The sequence below is a fragment of the Athene noctua genome, chromosome 2 (assembly GCF_965140245.1).
Source record: "Athene noctua chromosome 2, bAthNoc1.hap1.1, whole genome shotgun sequence".
Lineage (NCBI taxonomy): Eukaryota > Metazoa > Chordata > Aves > Strigiformes > Strigidae > Athene > Athene noctua.
Window position 1 is genome coordinate 131501391 of NC_134038.1, and position 20563 is coordinate 131521953.

Below are 20563 nucleotides of genomic sequence, written 5' to 3' on the forward strand. Positions count from 1 at the left end.
CTGAAATCTTAGCCCAATTTAATTCCAGAGAAATGTGGATTCGCTTAATTTTATTATAAATATGAAGCCCTAAAAATAGGATACAGTAGTGTTTTTTTAATCAGTGTCAATTCAGTAACATACTATGTGACAGATAATATTTTTATGCTTTTAGAAAACAGCTGTTAAAAATAGTTTTCTGTATGTGGGCAGATCTCTTGAGGCTAAATAAGCAGATTTCAATCTCAGCCTTGTATCTGGTTTATTTTGAAGCTGCTATATGCAAAATTATGTTGATTGTTATTTAAAAAACAATTCCATAATAGTAGTGGATGACAAACTAAAGATGTTACTAAATCATGGCAATATATCTGTGGATCTCAAAAAGTGTATTTGTGTGTGTGCGGGGACAGAGGAAGAGAGAGGTTATTGCTAAGAAGATCAGTTTGTCCCTGGAGGGGAAATCAAGAAGCGAAAGCTGGGAGTGAGCATGCGATATGGTCTTGAGATGCCTCCTCTGCTGCTTAGTAGCAAGAAAGACAAATAAAAATGTTCTGTGGAAGAGTTGCCTCTTGAAGCCAGACATCAGAACCAAGAGCCTTGCCACCAGCTAGAAAGGGAGGGCTACTGAGATTATTTATGGCCTGATACACTTGGATCCTTCTCAGGGCTCTATCCTTAGCAGGAATCTCTGGCAGGTAGGCTACTAGGGCATTCAGAGTGCTCCAGTGCTCTTTGAGCGTTGTTTCTTGCCTGATTTCCTCCTCATGCTAGACCTTGTTGCCCACAAAAATGATCACTCTCAAACAGTTAAAAAATACATAATTCTAAAACCCACCAAATTATTAGCAAAGGAGTTGAATTCTTGGGATTTCAGTAGTGTTATTAGGGTATGGAGTAAGTTGTCTGAGTTTGTGTTCTAAACTGAATTGGAAACTAGAATAAACTGTCGATCTTTGGTTATGTTTTCAATCTACAGGCCATGTAGGGATGGTTGTTAAATCAATTTTCTATCTCTTTCCCATGATTCTGGTTATCATGGTTATCATGGGTGTCCTGCAGAAAAAAATTATATTACTTCTGACATCCTACCTTTTGCTTATAACTCTCTTTTGCCATTAAGAATTGTTTTTAATGGAAGCTTACATTGCCACAATGCATATGATACCTTTAAAATATCAAGGATTTTTCCGTTATAACTTCACTTGTAGGCGTATAGATTTTCGTTACTTTCTGCTGTCTTGCAACATACATAGTTGTTACCTATTCTGCCACCATTTCTTAGAGCAAATGAAGCAGCTCTTTACAGTGGTTCTGGGTTTTCAGTCTTTTGTGTAATACTGAATTTCTCAGGACAAGTTTGAATGTATAAATAATTTTCCGTATCTCTTTAAAATATACTGTAATGCAACACATGAAGGCCTTGGATGGGGGAAGGATAAGTGTAGATTGCTTAGTAAAGAGAAAAGATCTGTCTGTGTGTTCCAGAAATCCGATGTAATGAATTTGCGAATCTGGTGATTGAAATTGTTCAAGGAAACTTAGAAACTGTGGTGGGATCCTTTAAAAACAAAGTGTCTTTTTGTCCTACTGTTTCATTTTGAAGCCAGCCAGCCAGTTTTAGCAAAAAAAGAAGCAGCAGCAGTCATCTTTTTTATCATGAAAGATTTAACTTAAAAAGCTCTTAATCCTGTATTTAGTTCCAAGGTGCCTTCCTTTCACAATACTATGCCTTGAAAGTCTTTCTGTTTTGAAACCATAATTTCCTTTCAGGAGACTTTTGATAGCATGCTTTGTAGTAACTGTATTTCTTAACCCCTCTTTTAAAACATATATCCATATCAAACTTTGCAAATACCCTTATGAATAGAAAGTTTAGAATATTTAAACATTCACAAACAAACCTTTTCACTAGTTACAGAAAAGAGAAACAAACTTGTTCTACAAATATTTGAGCTCCAAGCATTTGGCAGTAAAATTGCTTTCCTAGTGAGCTCAAGTAAGTGTTTAGGTTATTTGACCTGTTGGCTGCCACCCTTTGCCTCATTCAGAAACAGGAAGGGGGGGTGGGGAAAAAAAAAGTTTTACCTTTTCAGTGTGATCAAATGTAACAGAGAGGAAAGGCAGTACTGTTATCGTTACAAACTGAAGTATTATTTCAAAGGGATAAGGGCAGGAAAGTTGCATGGTTTGGATTTGTGTATCTTCTATCAGAATTATATTAGCTGTCTTTTTATTCAAATTATGCAAAAATCAAGCATTTAGCAGTGTTTGAGGTGAAAAACATGTCGACTACTCGGTACTATATAAATATGTAAAATGTAACAAACATAGTGATTGGCACAGTGAATTCCAGTTTTTATTAAATAGAATGTTCACTAGGGAGGCTTGTAGATGATCATAAAATTTTGACTTGAGTTATGCTTTGGTTGTGTGGGGCTTTTTTATTGTTTGAGCTCTGTGTAGTCTGAAGTGTATCTGATTTCAAGAACTAAGAATAAGTTCCAAGTCATTGGTAGGATGCATGCATGGCAAATTAAGTTAAATTAAATTAAAACCTTGCTTTTCACTGGAGGACGAGCACGAGTACTGCTACTGCATGTTTGTTGGCCAAGTAACAGTTTAGCTTGTGAGAGTTCATATAGTTTTCAGTAGCTAAAAATACTAACACTTGGTAGTTTAGCAGAGTGGATGATGGTAACAAACAAAATAAATGAAACCAAGATAATGAAAATCAATAAACCAATTTTTTTATATGAGCGTGTTTCCTTGGAGAATAAATTATCCCTTGTTTTACTTCTAAACTCTTGAACAATACTGTCAGTATAACTTACATTGTAGGTGGAATAATTGCTTCTCTTTCAGGGTTATTTTTGTCACTAATTAAACATTAATTTAAAATCCAAATTTTGTGCAGTTTTGTGAAGGTGGTGATTATGGCTGTTCCAAGTTTCTTATAATTCTTGTATTTAAAAAAAAGTCAGATTCTGGTCTTCACCAGCATCACATGACCCCTTAATGAATTTTATTCCAAGTCTTTGTTTTCCCACTTAAGTTCTTTGAACCTGTATAATGCTCATGAATAAAATGTTTCTTCTTCCTCTAATATTAATCTGGGATTAAAAAAAAAATAATTCTATAATATCTTATTATTTAAATAGAGGAAATTGAATTTTGTTTGGTTTAGTTTCTGTTGCATGTTGGAGAACAGTAACTATAGTTCCTATTTCTATGTCCTTCTTACCCACCTCAAATGTTTTGACTGAAAACACTGAAGAGAAATGAGGTTGTTATATTTGCTCTTGGAAAAATATACTATGACACTATGCATTATGACATTTATACAATTTCAGATTTTTCAGAATTCTGCATGTGTTTATGTTCGTGTGTATGTGTGCATATGCATACAACTAACCTTTAAGGAACAGCAAATTTTGGATAATCAAAGGTACACCATTTTATTTAGTAGTTTTAAGTATTTCAGAATCTTCAGACACATTTTGATAATTGTCATAGTTTAATAATATAATTATTTGGCAGTAGCTGAATAATTTGAAAGATTTTTATAAAATTAAAAAGGAGAGATTAGGGATAAACATATGATGTTGATGTCATAACAAAGATATGGCCAGTTAAGGTTTGTCTGTGTAATTTTTCTTGATCTAAATAATACAAAGAAAAGAAAAAATGACCAAGTGGAATATGATGTAGTGATTTCCCTCCCCTCCAGTTGATGACTTAAACTGGATTCGATATGTTTGGATATGCCTTTTCCATTGTATATGGTAATGATGTATGATTACACAAATGGAAATGAACAAAGTTTGCAAAATATGCCTTTCAGAATTTTTACTGCTCTCTAATCTAAAGAATAATGTAGAGTTATTAAACTGGAATGCTTGGCTAAAATATGTTTTTGTTCTTGTGTGTGGGTCAAGGCTTTAATGTAGTTACCTCTCCTTAGTCACCTGTGTAATACTGCTTTTTCTTTAGGGTAGAAATTCTGTTGCTTGAAGATTAACATCATAAACCAGGAGGTTCAATAATATGAAGCTTTTTCAACAGTGTATTAATCAACATTGCTTTCATGGGATACTTTAGGTGGAAGGGACAAGGAGGAAGAGACATGTCATGTAACTACGAATTTATCATTCTAACTTTTCTTAACCCGTCTGATGTTTAAGAGGAATCATCACCTATAGTCAAATTAACATTTAACTGCTTAGGCCATATCTTTCTGTAAAATTTCTAGCGGGCCTTTGAATCCTTTAGAAACATATGAAGACTCATCAGACTTTATCTTACAGTGCTGTTGTTGCATTTCTTTCGAAAGTTCTTCAAAAACATTGCTTCCCCTGTAAAACCTAGACTTGTGTTCTTAATCTTGGCACCCATCCCCCAATGTAGTTAATCTGGAATGCAGGCTAGATATAGTAATTAGAGCAAGGGGCTGGCAATAAAATGTGAGATATTTAGAGTAATTCAGTCTTATTTTAGGTTTAGGTAGGTTGGTACTCTATGCAGTCCTTCTAATCTAAATGAAGTGGAAAGAATGTAGGTGTATATCCCTGACATGGGTGGAAAAGCAAGGCAGAATTACCAAACGTGTTGGAAGAAATGCTAATCTCTACAAGGTTGGGTGAATTAGAACAACGGTAATTGCGATTTACATTAAGACTGAGGAGAGCAACCAGATGTGGTGTTCTCAGCATGTCCTATCCCATGCACATGCATTGTGTCAGCTGAAACTGGGACCATGAACCTTCACATTTCGAAATATCAGTGATCCTCCTCTTGAAGTTGCAGCATGCATTACTTAATGTTTTCAGTGTTCTCCTAAAATGTTTTGAATCTTAGTGTCTGAATATAGACTTGCAGGAATAATCCTTCAGTTTTGTGAGTTCTGTTCATACTAAGTGGTGCTGTAAATTTGTTTCAGCTCTGAAATAGTCACTATCTGTGAACCGGTAATATGACCTTTCTTACTGTGTTTCTGACTTGAGGTGCAGCAACTGTGGTTTCATTTATTGCGATTCAGAAATTTTTCTTCAAATACAGTTTTGAGTTGCTTTTTTTACTTTCACTATTTTTTTTTAATGTTTAACACACGGGAAGTACACTTGCTACTTGAAATTAAGGCCTCCATGGATAAGTCTGTTTTGTAGAAGTTGTAAATAACGATGGGAAAACTTTTCATGAAATGTGTCATATCAAGGGTGGTGTATACCCTTGGCTTGTGATACAAAATACAATATTTAAGTGAGATATGAGGTGCTCATACATAAACTAAACTTATAAAAGCAGAATTTCTGTTTGAATGTAGCAAGTGTGGGGCTTTTTTTGGTTTTGTGGGGTTTTTTGTTTTTTAAAAAAGCTTTTGCTTGAATATAAAGATTTTGGGTTACAAACCCAATATTTGTGTTCATATAATGTGGGTTACAATATATTGTAAACAGCGGTTTCTAGAGTTTGAAGAAGACTGGCTTGCTATAATATTCTAGTAACTGCTTACGTTGTGATGTTATTAACCTTTTCTCTTTTTTCCTTCTGAAATAGCACATTAATATAACATGGCCTGAGTTCACTTCTGTGCTAGGATCATCATACAGTATTTGTAAATAAAATTGAGGGATACAGATAGTCTGCCCCCTGTGTACCGGTACTTGTATGTATATTTTGAAAGCTTGTGACTTGACTCAGTTTACCAGAGATTGAAAGCAACTGTGTAATCCTTGTCTCAAGGGAGATAGTATTTGGGTGGAAGAGAGTGTCAAAGCATATTTGAGAAAGTAAAAAAATTAGTATTAAGTGAATGAATGTTTTATATTTGTTACTTTTGATTTCTGATTAAATCAACTGCAGTATAAGGATTTCTGCCTCTTTCTACTAACAGTCACCAGTGTTGTTGATTAAGTTCTTCAGGGTGTTGCTATTACATTGTTTTTTGCCCTTGCTGTCTGGATGAATATCTGTGCTTATTAAATGCAGGCAAGCTCTTGTTTTCTACTTTTTGTTGTTGTTGTATGGGAGTTTTTTTAAGAGTTTACTTCTCTTTATTGGGAAACTGACCTTGGCTTTTTAGACACTCTTTTCCTGTTTGGTTTATTAAAGCTGTAGTTGAAAGGCTATGAGCTTGTAGTGATCCCTGGTACACTCTCCTGCATTACAGGTGAATATTTAAGCACCTTAAATGCCTGTTTCTACTGGGTCCTGGAGTTGTTCCCCAAACTATGGAGTAGTGCTGTGTTCAGAAAACACTCTTTGAAAGATAAATTTTCAAAGAATTCTCTTTGAATTGAAGGTTTGTATGAAGGTATGGTTTCAGCTGTACTTAAGATCTAGTAAAATAATTTAAGAAAAGAGCAATTTCAATTGGAAAGTAAATTGTAATAGATTGTGAAAGCCCATGATTTTGAAAAGGGAGAACATTTTCCCCCCCCATTTTCTCTAGTTCTTTAGAAATCTGCAAGTCACTTCAGTGTTTAAAAAAAAATTAAAATTAATGCAGTGTCTTTAACACAAACTTCAGGGAAGTGCTAAGTACCTGGTCTGGAAGAACATGGCTCTGCTAAAGTGTATAGTGACAGAATGCACACACAGGTAGCACATGTGTGGTAGAGGCTCTGCTGTGGGTGATGAGAGTCATGGGTTGCCTGGCTGAGGGACTCCCATGTTTCCTTCATAGTTTTAAATAGCTGTTTTACTCTTCACTCTTGGTATTTATTTTTTTTTTTCATAACCACATTATCTTCTGGCTTCTTCCCCAGACCTACACAAAGAGACTCACACAGTAAATACACAGAACCCTAACTTTTATAAAGACTTGCTTTTTCTTTCTTGGGAACTTGCAGCAAAAACTTTGTTACTGTGTTTTTTTCATTTTGCTTTCTAATTGTCCGCACAGCTTGCTGGGCATTTGGTGGAAGTATTCCTGGCGGTGTAAAAATAACTGAGAAAAAACCCCACCAAAAACATGGAAAGTGCAGGGCTGGAGAAAACACAAGTGGGATACATAGGCCTGTGCACACAAAGTGACTTAGCATATTAAATATTATTCCTTACGAGTTACGTGCTGGGCTGTAGGTCATATAGTGGTATGGCTGCGCAGTGATTGTGAAAGTACAGCCTGTGCTCTGAAACTAGTTTAGTGCTTAATGGTACCAGGCTGCCCTGGCATGTTTGGCTTGAGTGGCCTGGCCCCAGAGGGCTACTTCCACCTCCCTTCTCAGGACAGCGAGAGTGAGGAGCTGCAGATGTTTATGTGGTGTTCTCCAAGGCGATGCCCAGCCTCCTTCCTGAGCAGAACAGTGTCCACTATGTGTGTGCATACTACAGAAGTTTCTAGACCCTAGAGTAAGCAAGAGTAAGGAAAGCTGTGGAGAAACAGGGTTTCCATGCATGAGAAGGAAGTCCTTCAGGGAGGTGGATTCCATATCCTACCTGTCCTGCTGGGCTGGGATCCCATCTTCCTTGGGGAAGTATCAGCAGTGGTCCCCTCCCTGAAGAACATCTCTGCCAAATGCTCATCGTTTTCGGTGCTATGGTTTACTTCTTGTGGGCTGATTTTGAAAGATTCAGCTAATACTAGTAGGAATTGTTGAAAAAAAACCCTTTTTTTCTTTTCACAAATTCTATGTGTGTCTGTAGCCCTGAGTTTCATATGGTTCATACCCCAAACTCTCCCTGGATTTGTCCCTGTTGCTCCTCTGGGAGCCAGTAACTCTTGTTTAGAAATGCTGGTGGATGCACTCAATTCTCCTAATAGTCTTGTGGTGAATAAGCACAGGAGTTGGGAGATCTGGCTTCTAGATCCTTTTCACTATTCGGGTTTTAACTTTATATCTCCTACATTCAAGGATTGTCCCCAAACTTCTGGGCTTGCAGACAAGACTGGAAAACACCTGCCTTTTTTTTTTTTTTCTGCTCATGTAGGTCGTTGCCAAAAATAATAAAAGGTATATCAAACTCTGTATCAAGTTGGAGTTGGCAGGAAGGAGCTGATTATATGGCCCAATGATTAAGGAAGACAGGTGGGAGAAGTGAATCCTGGCTTTTGGTCCCTTGAGTTTGTTTGCCTATTTTTTTTTTTATCTTGTGGTTTTCTAAACTGTCCACTGAGTGAAAACTAGAAATGGATTCCAGAGCACAGATGGAAGTAGCCAGGTAAGGTTTTTCAGTGATTGTCAGGCCTCTGATTCTTTCTTCAGTAGTGTGCCTTGTCCTCATCCTTTGTAAATGCAAGCTTACAAAGCCTTAGTTTTCTGTATTGGGGTTTTTTTATTTACTGGGACTATTACTACTGCATATCAGATTTTGAAGTTTTATGCTTCATGAATAATGCCTGAACTCTGAAGCTGCAGAAAAAGCAATATTCTGTGCTAAAAGTTTTTCTTACCTGGAGAATTCAGTATTGTATATTTTCTTTATTTTCCCTCTAGACACCTAGCTGTTGGGCTGAAGAAGGAGCAGAAAAGAGATCACATCAGCGCTCAGCATCGTGGGGAAGTGCTGATCAACTAAAAGAGGTGAGAAGTTTTGCACAGTGGAGCCTTTCAAGTTTTGATATGCCCAAGACATTTTTAAAACCCTATCTGGAGTTCAGGAAACTGCACCCTTTCCCTCCCCTCTGTTGCTGTTGAAACAGGTTTTATCTCCACCGCAAGAGTTGTTTCAAGAGTGGTTGTTATTTTGTGCTTGTTGGATTTCCTCCCTTCCTAGTACATAGTGTTGGCTGTGAAGGAGTGGCCAGAGTGAGTGCTGAGGAACCAGTTTGTGGTTGCTTACTAATTTTTCTGTTCGGAGTTACCTTAGCTAGCTTTTCTGTCCTTGAATGCTGCTCTCCTGAAAGAGGCAAAGTGTGAATTGGTATATTAGCATATTCTTAGAAATTTTATTCGAGTTTTAGGGTGGAGATAGAGAGGGCGTTACTTTCACAAAAAGGAGGGTAAGTCTTGATACAGTAATGGTATGATTAATTGAAATGGTCTTTAATCATATGTATTTGCTGTAAACTACAACAACTGCAACTAGAAAGGACACAGCAAAAGTGAAGTGGATTTGCATCATGAGAAAGTAGATAAAGTAGAATGGTCTCCAGCTCAGCTGAAATGACAGTATTTCAGGTTTTGTCTCAATAAACTCCATTCTGTCCAGAGTTCGTGTGACCCTAACTCTGTCCAGTACCCAATAAGTTACCTGCAATCAGTCTCATGCCCCTGTCAGGAGGGGTGCAGCCTCTTCTCGAGAGCTACACCTTTCTTTTTAGGAAATGAATTTTGCAGCATTTTTTCCAGGGGTGGGTGAGAGTTTTCTCTGATACTCTGGGCTTTTTGCATCCTCTCTCCTGGCTCCTTTTGAAATAGAACATTCAGAAATGAGAAGAAATGTAGAGGCTATCTGAGGAGATGATGTTACTGGCAATATATAGTCCCCTTTTGGACAGCCATTGATAGGAAGAATAGTTGTCTAAAGGAGTGATGTAAATTTTAATTACTTGAATTTTAAAGGCAGATTTAACAAATATGGAATAATCTTGCATTCCAGTGGTGGCAACAGCCTCATTTTTAAAGATGAGAACCAGGGCCAAAGAGAGGTCAGTCCAAGGAGGGTTGTCTGTTCCCATCTTATCGAGTACCTGTTATGAAACCCATCATAGCTGACTTATTAGTACATAGGCCTTCAGTTGCCTGGGTGATTTCATCTGCAGCTGTGAGGAAGCACTCAGAATCACAGACTGAGAGCCCAGAAATTAGCACAAAGAAGTAGTTGAGTCTGAAAAGTTTTGGTTTTAATGTTACCTACCAGCACAAAGAAATTGCACCAGGGGTAGGAATAGCATCCGTATTTCCAGGATAACACTTGCCTGCTTTTACGAGAAACCATCCTTCATTCAGCTGCCAGAAGGCGGTTCCCTATCAAGTTCTGCAACAAGTAGCTTTTCTTCACCACGGGGCTGTGACTGTCAGTGACAGTGAAACCTTCAGCATGTAAGCAAGTCTCTACCAGTTGATGAGTGATCCATTGTGCTAGGTTGACATCCTCTATATGGACTGACCACAAGAGAGATAAGAAGTATGTGGACAGTGGGTTTCATGATTCCTTTTCAGTAGAACACAGTAATGGAAAAAACGGGATTAGAAGGGAATTGTTTCTATTCAAATTCTGCAATGGTTGTTCACCCCAAAACCTGCCCTTGTCTTGTCCAGCTTATAGTTCTTCGCCTTCCTCTGTTTTCCTTTCTCCAGCTTCTCAAGTCAGTTTTCTTGCCTTTCCTAGTTCCCTGGGTTTATAGTCCCAGTGTCATTCTGTGTGCATTATCCACCCAATTATTGTCTATCTTCCCTTCCTTGAGCTCTTAGTTGATTACCTTCCAGCTCCTTGTCTGTTCTGTCTCTACATTGTTGGACTTCTTTTTTATCCCTTTCTTTTTCCTTCCCCTCACCTTTAAGTCCTGGTTCCAGGTTCTCTGTCTAGCTATTTGATGCCTGTGTGATAGGTGTTAAGAGTTTTATTCAATACCAGCAGTATCTGTGCACTCAGTTTCTTTGTGCCACAGTCATCTGCAGTTTCTGGAAGGAGAAATTCTCTGAGGCAGTTCTGTTCAAACTGCAAAGTCCACTAGAGACAGAATTACTAGCAAATGTAATTGCCAGTTTCAAACATCTTACTTGAATGTGTGCAAACTGAAATTAAGCTTTGCAAAATGTGAATGTTTTTCCAAGGGAATAGAGGGGCACGTTATCAGCATAAGGGACTGCAGACAAATTTTTGGCTTTTCCTTCCAAACCATTGGAAAACAGAGATTCCAAGGTAAAAAGCTATGATAATGTGCTTTAGCACATAAAATAGTAAAATTATTTCCACCGCCTTTCTTTAATCTTAAAAAAAACCTGATGGGAAGGGGATAGGAGAACTGAATGTTGCATGGTAGACTTCAGAGAAAATTTGACAGAGCTATAGGCAACTGAAAGCAAGAGCTTAAGTAATGGAAATAAAAGTATCACCTCTCCTGGGCAACTGCATTTGTTATGAGCAACATAAATAACAGTAGTTCTGCTCAGCATTTTGAATTGTTTCCCATAGCATTTGACAGTAAACAAGTAGATAGCTGTTTACAGTTTCCTTGGCTTGTCTTAGCAGTTTGGATTCGTGGGGTTTTTGTTCCAACAATTAATGGAATGATTTCTAGCATGTATTTTTTTATTATATTGATACTGTAAATTAGCCAAATACTTGCATGCGTAGTTTTAATTGGTTTTGATAAAAGGAGATTGAATGTGTTTTTAAGTTTTAAAAAAAATGTTTATTCCTTGGTTAGTTTGAAAACTATTATAATTAAATGCATTTATTTAACACAACTGGGAACTGTTTTAAAAATATTTACATTTAAAAACACTAAAAATAAGCATATAGACTTAAGATCCCAAGCAAGCACATGAATTCTGTATTACCTCATAAAAAAAAATTTTCACTTTGGTTAGTTGAAAATTATTTTGCCCTTGAATTAGCGTAGGTGGGTGTCATGATTCACTGTGTAGCACAGAAATAGGCAATGCTTGCTTTTTGTAGTGAGTCTATTAAAAAATTAAAAACTATCAAGCTCTTGATATGAACCTTGTAATTACCTCCTAACAAAATTTACTTTTTTTATTCTGAAGGGCTCTACTGCTTGTTTTTACAAAATCTTGAATGTAACTTCTAAGATAATGTTAAAACTTCTTTAACATTATTTTGATACATGACTGGGTGATAAAAATTGCTATCAGTCTTTGTACTGGACACAAACCGAGCAGTGGTTTGAACCACTGGTATTTTTTCCCCTTTCAACCTGAATAGTTAGTTTGAAATTCTGTTGAATAGACACAATTTTAGTTGTAGCTTATCCTGAACTGGAATTTAACCAGAACTGGAAAAACCCAGGATTTAAAACAAATAGTTCTCAGTTTGTGTAGGTTTTTAAAGACATGAGTATTTCAGACAGCTGATTTTTCACTTCTCTTAAGCACCTCTGTATGCTGTATCTGTTACACTGACACCAGCAAACCCCCATTGGAAGGTCCCTTTTGCTCTAACAAAGTACTTGAAAAGGAATAAGAGAATGGAATATGAGAGCTTGCACTTTTTCTGTGCTTTCATATACCAATTGAAAGATTGTATTCAGAGGTTTAGGGTGAGTTTCTAATGCTTGTTTTGCTCTTTGACCTACTGGTTGACTTGTTTATTAACAAATGGTTCATGAATGAGTTAGAGCTCGCTCTCATTAATAAGGAGTTTGTGGCTTGTTCAGCAATAGGAAGTTACCATGTTGTGTAGCCTGATATGTAGAAATACAACCTACTGACTGGTAAATATTAATGAGCATTTGAACAGGCATGGTGAGACATGACATGATCCTTCATAATAGTAGTCTGCATCTAGGTCTCTTCAAATGAAAAATTGTCAGGATACTGAGATTATTCCAGTGTTACAAAGAACTGACTTAATTTGCATATTTCTCAGGTTTGTGCCATTAGTTATATTAGACTTCATGTGTATTACACTTGGTATAGACAAGATTCATATTTATTTCAAGTACATATCTAGCTGTAAAAATATTCTGCAAGCAAACATTACATTTATAGGGTTTTTTCCTGATTTCTTCTTTGTCCAGTAATCTTTGATGGTCATCTTATAGTTGGCTATGTGACAGTAAACTGTTAAGGCTGAACTGCAAGCTTGTGTGGTGAATGACCTGACATAGGTTTATTACTGTTATGATGCCCTGCTTTTTGTGTTTTCATGGGTTTTTTGTTGGTGGGTTTTTTATAAGTAACTACGTGAAGAAAAGAGTCTTTCTGATACATCAACAGTGTTGCAGGGAACAACCCCTGGAAGAGGAAAGGCTGAAAACTTTCTTAATTTTTTGAAATGTTTTTTGTTTTGAAACGTACAGAGATGTGTGCTTTTTATCCCCCCCCCCCCGCTATACAGTCACATTAGAGTACTTCCCAAATGTGACCTAAAAGATACACTTTGAAATTTACTACCATATATGTTTACACTTTGTAAAGCAGCAAAATAAATTACTGTATCTGAACATTGGAAGTAGGGTTCAAATTGTATTTTTTCCTTGAGGAATTCCTTGATTTTTTTTTTTTTTTAAATTTCTTTTCAGCTGTATCCTCTAGGAAAATACCTATATTGCATAATAAGAACTTCCTGCCCATCTTCAAGCTAGGTAGACACAGGGAGCATTTGAATTGGTATACTAAAATTGTCACGTTTTATGGATCTGAGTACACATATGTGCAAGGCTAAGGCTTTAATGTCTTCAAAACTGGATGCTTTAAAGGATACACATTAGATCTTTTTGTCATGACTTAGATGTGTTCTTTAGCATGATTGTGTCACCGTCATGCTCAGCACTTGGGCATGTGAGGGAAACAGTGTCCCAAACCCTTTCTGTGCTTAGTTGCCCTGTTAAAATGGGAGTGTTTTGTTACTGCACTTTTTTTTTTTTCCCCCCAGCATGGCACATTTTTCCTTTTCAGCCCATCTTCCTGACTGAAATATCGTATGGAGTTCAGTGTCAGAGTGTATATACACCAGTGTAATGGCTGGATCATCAAGTACAGGTTTTGCTGATACCAGTCACTTGACATCATTTTCTTTGCACAACAAATTCCCTAGCTCTTTAGTTGCATCAGTCAAGTGCCCAAGAGACAGGACCTGCTGCTTCTTTGAGATACTTGGTAAAACAGGTGCCACAAATTAGATCTGTTTTCCTAGGTTTAGTGTATACCTCATACCTGTCTGCAGCTCATTTGGGTTATGTTTGATGCTCTGATTGTGCTTTTCTGCTGCTTAGGAAGAAGGTGAAGATAAACTTCTAGGAAGCTAGCACAGCTACCTTTTCCTGTTAGTAGTAGTGGCTTTATTTGAGTTCAAGATGGAAAATAATTGGCAATAAAAAGATAATCTTGTAGAATGAAAGCTGTTGAGATTTCAGGATTAGCGTTAGCAAGTGGTAGATTCACTGTGGACTCCCCTTGGTGAAGAGATGGAGCATCATTTAGTTTGGAGGATTCTTCTGTCCTTGTGCTCAGTGCCACTGCCTGCATAGTGTGGCTGCTCTGAAGCTGGGTTGTCTGTGCTGGCACTCTGTCTCCTGTGTCTGAGGGATGAATAAGAAATGTCAGATTTCTTTTTATGTGCCCATCCTTACTTTCTCTTTTTTTTTTTTTTTTTTTTTTTTTTTTTTTGTCTGATGGTAACTACCACATCATGGAAAGCTAGGGTCCTTCAAATTCAGGGCTAGGGACAGATGATCAGAGAAGGTATATCTATTTCTTCACTGAGTGGCAGGTTTGGCTTAAGTGATCATATTGACTCCAGATATACAGTCTGATTCTTCAACAAGTTTTCATCTTTTTCTTTCTGCCCAGTGACCTAAGAAGCCTTTTCTTTCTGTTACTGTCCAGAACCTACTGATTGGCAAAATATACGTTGTCTTGAGGTGGCTGAGAACACCTCAGATTCCACAGGTCCATGATTCCTTTCAGGGTATCAGAGCTTCAAGGTTTTGGTCAGTCTAGAGACATACCAGCCTGTCACCACTCCCGTTTAATTCTTTCACTGTCCAGATTTTACAGTGAGAGACTATGTTCTCAAAGATTTGCAAGCTATTTGCAACAGAATTCAGTCAGCCAGATCTCTGAGGTGGAATTGTATAGATCTTTTATAGCATGCTCCTGAGGAAAGCTCAAAAAGCCAGATTTCATTTAAATTAAAAAGAAAAATAGGGTATTTAACTTTTTAACTAGGAGGAAGTTCACAGCATCAAGGAAAGTTAGCAGAAATGAAAGATTGATATACAGCATTCTCCCTGCTTTCTGATTGTACTTGTAGCCAACCATCTCAGTCTACAGCTGTCTTCTGATCTGGGCATTGTTCTTCTCTTCTGTTTTTAAGTTTTTAAAGGGGAAGATGAGGATTATTTCCCTGTTCTGATGTAAGACATAAATCTTTGTAGATATCTGTATACTTACTGGACTGGTTACCTGCTTGCTTTTTCATCTCTCTGTGGAGCTAGGTTTCCTAATTGCCATTGCTCCTTCAGGGAAAATTGAGAAGTTCTGGACAAATTTTTTTTTTTGTGGAGATGAAGTATCTCTTCAGACTCCTTTAAAGTTTCTTTCAACATGTGCCTGAGTTACACTTTTCATCAAGAGGTTAGTCTCCCAGTTCTCTAAGTCTAGCTCGTCTGTGTTAGAAACCCAGTCGTATCAGGGCTCTGTCTGTCTTGATGTATTCTACACGCAGACCCTTTTGGAAGTCTGAACTGTTCGTGTACTGTTGAAAGATGAAAGTATTCAGCCGTTTCTGAGTAACAGTTTTCTGAATATGGGTAAAGAGCTGTGGCAAGACTTGATGTGAAGCCTTAAAAGTGGATCCTTCTTTTATGAGCGATACCAGAAACATCACAAAGAAAAGTCCACAGCCTATGAGCAAGGTTCGATCCAAACCTCTTCACTAAGCACTGTCATCTCTGACACTGTGAAGAGTGATGTGAAGTGATTCTTTACCTCAGAGTTGCTTCGCAAGAGCACTAGTGATATTTTTAACTACTTGGAGTTAACCAGAGTGCGTTTACTTGTAAGCTGTCACTCAGAAAGAGAGGTTACTTTCCAGTTGATGAAGTTCTTTGAAATATGAATTCCATATGCATTCACTTCTTCATACTCACCCTTCAGGTTTTTTAGAAATTTTATCTCTAGCTGAGTTAAAAATGAAATGAGGCTTTGCATGCTTTGCTTTATATGCCAGTGTGCTGAGCATGAGGAAGAGCGGGACTTGAGCCCAAAGGTAAAAAATGATCCAGTCTTAAGGAAGCGTCTGTACCTGTTGTGTGAATTTGCACATAGTCTAACCTTCTGAGACAGTGCTTATAGAGGTAAATACTCTTTCATGTAGAAATTATCCAGGAGGAATAAATAAGTGGAGGAATCCTCAGATGAAATTCTTTGGTTTCTGTTAAGGAGCAGGTCAAATGGATAATGGCTTTAGTTGCATTTGACCTTTAAAATACGTAACTTTTGATTAGACATCTTTGCAGCAGACAGCAGAAAAGATGATTCCATCTGCCTGAAGGAATCTGTGGTAATTTATCCTGCAGGGAAATGCTATTAAATATATTAAATAAGTTCTCCAAGATGAACAATGCATATTGATTGCCAGTTATTTGTGAAGGCTCTTTGCTTTTATGATGAAATATCACTGGAAAACTTTGGTTCTGCTTAAGATCAAGTAAATTGAACTGTAGACTTCATAGTTCCCAGTTTAATCCAGTTATAGGCCAGAAAATTCTATGAATTGTCATTCTTACTATTCTTTCTTCCATCAGTTATTACAGTGCTTGTTTGTAAATGAGGAAATCCAGTAATTTAACTAAGTCTGCTGTCATATTCATGTTGGTGAATAGGGCAGGTACTTTGCAGAAAGTATCTAACAATTAGCTGAAAGAAGCTTTAATGCTCATGCTTCAAGGGAAGGCAATCCCATATGCTTGTAAAATCCTCCAAAGAGGACTTAAAATGTCTGTGATTCACTTTATATGTAAAGATTTGAGCAGTTATCCATTCGATAACTCATTTATCACTTCACCTGAACTTCTTTCCAGCAGATTGCCAAACTGAGGCAGCAGCTTCAGCGCAGTAAGCAGAGTAGTCGTCACAATAAAGAGAAAGAACGTCAGTCACCTCTCCATGGCAACCATATAGCAATCAGTCAGACTCAGGTAAGTAGATAGTTGCTTATATTAACAGCCTCCTACCTTATCAGGGTTGGGTGAATAGCCTGCTGTTCCTCCTGTCTTTTTTCTTTTTGTTTTCTAATGTGGTACGCTGAAATGCTTAATGACCTGATACCATTGCATCTGCACTGAAATTTGGCTGATAGTTGTCACATAATAAAATAAAGAAGGGTTGCAGCAGTATAGCAACTGAAATATATTAAGATGCTGTAAAAATTCTGAGCATGGCCAGATAAGACTGTGTTTCCAGGAATACATACTTGCTTCCAAGACTAATTATTGTGGTACACTCTTAAAAGTCTCTGTTCTCCTGGAAGGTATTTGCTTATTGGTTTTGCAATCCAATTTCATCTGACTTGGTTAAAAAAAAAGTAAAAATAGAAAATAAAGAAAAAGAAAGTACCAAGGGTAAGCAGTCTGGATTGACAAGCCCAACAATTGATCAGTCTTTGAGCAGCAAGCAGAACACTAACTGGCTTTTTATGAACAGACTTGTAATTCACCTTACCATGTATTCATCAGTAAAAGACAGCAACACTGTATCACCAGAGATTTGAGGGAAAATCACATTTCCTTGTCCCATTTTAAGACTCTTTCTGATAATTTGCTTATTGGTCAATTCTTGGTCAGAGAGGCCATTTCCACATGACATCAAGGAAAACAATATTGTGGTGTTTACTTTCTAAAAAGAAAGTGATAATTCACCTTGAAACTCAACTGAAATCAAGATGATGCTTGGTACAGTACCCTATCCTTGGTGACTGGTCACTAGAGGATCTGTCACGCTACAGGATAAAGGTCTTCATGATTTTATCTAGGACATATCTCTTGGTTGTTATGGTAGTCCAAAATAATTTCAATACAGGATCCTGTCTTCTTGCATGAGAGTTTGTGGTTGCAGTGACTATGTTTCAGTACAGTTACCACAGGATATTTTGAGAGTTTCCAACATATTAAATGGAAAAATTGCTATTGTCACCAGCCTGTTCTCATTTCAGACACTGTGACTTACTCTAAAACCTCAATCAGACATAATCTTTAGGGTACAAAATACTATGTCCAGGTTATGTTGATGACCATTCTCGTGTTCTATACCAACAGGCATTGTGATGACAGGACTTCTCTCCAGCCATCAGTCTATGGATTTGATATCCTCCTCTCTGAGGGGGGTTAATCTCAGGTTCCTAGTCAGACAGCTTCTGTTCTCTGTTGTCTTATTACTAACCTATTTTTCCAAGTGATGTGTAAGTTTAGGCAGATTTTAATATAGCTGATCATTTTAACACTAGCCTGGATAAGACAATTTTTGGGTTTGGGTACATTTTCCTGTTTCACAAAGTTATAAAAATCTGCCTGCGCTCTTGAGTATATCTATATTTCTCCTATTATAAAGATGCTGATACATCTGAAGAATAGCTTTGGACAAATTACCTGGCCAAAATATTTGACTGTGAACCACATTCTCAGCAGGGTGCAATGGAGGATGCCCCATGCAGTGTCTGCTCTAGCCATTACAAACTACCAGCAAAATTGAAACCCAATTACAAGTTCTAAAACTCAGGCAAGGTTCAAGTCAATGACTTTGTGAACCTGAAGCCAGTTGTAGAAAGCAGTTAATCATGTTTCATTTGACAGTGCAGACATTTGAGTCCTGATTCAATTTCACCTACAGTGAATCCTTAACTTGAACCCCATGTTACTAACAGGCCACTGTTTGAACTCCTGAAATGTTGGTTCTTCCACTGTTTTTCCTGACTGCCTTTTTAAATAGCTAGTGTTCTATAAAGAAGAGGTTGAGCCGTGGTGACTGATCCTTTATGTTCCTTCTTCTGTTTGGATAAAATCTTGTTCTTAAAACCTAATCTTGTAATGAAGACATATAGGAAATTGATATTCTTCCTGAAACTTTGATGCCTCTATGACAAATGATCCCACTACATGTTGCACAGAAGAGGGTTTTGCTTTCCATCTCAAAGCAAGCTGTTGCAGATTACCTGTGCTACTATTTATAGTCACAGTAAAAACAGTCTTTGACACAGACTGAAATCCATCTAGGACATATGCTTTGATTTAGTACTTAGAGTCACTTTGTCATGGCTTGTGCAACGTGTTGATTTCTCAAGAAGGTATTCTCTGACAAGGCCATTGAAGTTTTCAGTTCTGATGTCATTTTGGGAAGGTGTCCTGTAAGCAATGTGTTTTGTCAGAGAGAATGCCTCCACAAAAGTGGCATGCACCTTTGAAGCTGCACATTGTGCAAAGTGCATTTGGCAGTAAGTCAAAACAAATTTTATGTTTTGTCTTAAGCATCCTGTGATTCTGTGAACAAGAAGACAATGTATATTGGGAAGTGAACACAGTTCATGGCTGTCAGAGTAGGTGCATCTATGCCATGTAGCTGGCCAAGGCAGAGCTTTACAGGTTGGCTGCACAAGATGCATGTGCACTCTTGTGAATGATTCCCGTTGGTAACAGAGCTCCACTCCAACAGATTTTTCTGAAAACCGTACTGGTAGTTATTCACATGCTTGTTTCTTAAACTTGAAGTGATTTTTTTTAAGACTCCTGACATAAAGTTCTGAAAAGCTATAAGCTAATGAAATTAATTCTAGAATTAATGCTTTGTTTTTCTTTCACTATAGCCACCCAAAAGAGAATAAACGTGCATTAACTGAGTATTTCAGTTGAGTGGTTAAGCTTTAGGAATGTTACAAAATGCCTTTTGGATGCCAGTTAAACCATCAGGATCAGCATCCCACATGCTTCCCATTCCCCTGTTGTGTCTTCTGTAATCTATACACCTGGAAAGTACATATACCTCCCTACTTACTGATTAGTGAAGTAGTAGAATGCTTTTATTATAGAACACTTCCTTGAGTGCATTTAATTTTATTTAAATTTGCCAGGTAAAGATGGTCTTCTAGATAGCAGAAATAATGCACAGCTTCTTACTTTTTAGGTATTTTAGTACCAGTCTCAGACTTAAGTCTTTATTCCATTTTCCAACATCAAATCATGTTGCTGTCTACCTTCTAGGCTTCTATTTCCAGATCAGTCCCTATGCCACTGTCAAACATTTCAGTGCCAAAATCAACTGTTTCGCGTGTGCCGTGTAATGTAGAAGGAATAAGCCCTGAACTGGAAAAAGTATTCATTAAAGAAAACAGTGGAAAAGAAGAAGTATCCAAGGTAAGCTTATATTAATGTGTTTGATTACTTTTTCTTTGTAACCTATAAACACGTGGGAAACCTTCCTCATGAGAAACCTTTCTTATGGCTGAAATTACAAATAATTTTCTTCAAAGGACTGTTTGTTTGAAAATTTGGTTTCAGTGTTTTAGGGTGGTGGTTGGGGGTTTTTTTTTGTGGGTTGTTTTGGTTTTTTTTTTTTTAAAGGGCTTCTGGCCAAACATACTTTGTTTAGAATGTCCTTTCTGTAGAGAACTTAAAAAGTTTTTGTGCAAAATGCAAGTGCTTGAAAATTGAGATACTTCAGGCTACAGTAGTAAATAATTAGAGACCAGGAGATTAATTTATTTGCTTCATTTTGCATTCCTTTTCTTAGGTGAGACTTAAGTTTCCTGTGCTATGCTCTGCTTTTTGGTTTTAATGCTTTTCTTCCATAAACTGAATGTGGACTATTTTACTTCCATGAAATCACTGTAATTTGTCATGGGACATCTCCATATGGGAAAGACTGACAAATGGGGCAGCTCTGCTTACGTGGGAGAGCTGGAGCATTGGAACTGTCGTTGAGGAGTACTGAAGTGCTTAGATGATATTTAAAATGTGAAA

The 20563-nt window shown here is 37.3% G+C and overlaps 1 protein-coding gene across 4 annotated transcripts in view; it reads left to right on the top strand.

Moving 5' to 3' along the window:
• The window catches only part of GLCCI1 (glucocorticoid induced 1), a 57223-nt gene that overhangs the window by 22437 nt on the left and 14223 nt on the right, over window positions 1-20563 (top strand). For 2 of the 4 annotated variants that reach the window (XM_074900332.1, XM_074900334.1), the window contains exons 3-5: window positions 8418-8504; window positions 16637-16753; window positions 19805-19957. In XM_074900332.1, the coding sequence (XP_074756433.1) occupies window positions 8418-8504; window positions 16637-16753; window positions 19805-19957 (357 nt within the window). The remainder of the gene's footprint in view (window positions 1-8417; window positions 8505-16636; window positions 16754-19804; window positions 19958-20563) is intronic. The other 2 variants (XM_074900333.1, XM_074900335.1) reach the window with 1 other exon arrangement.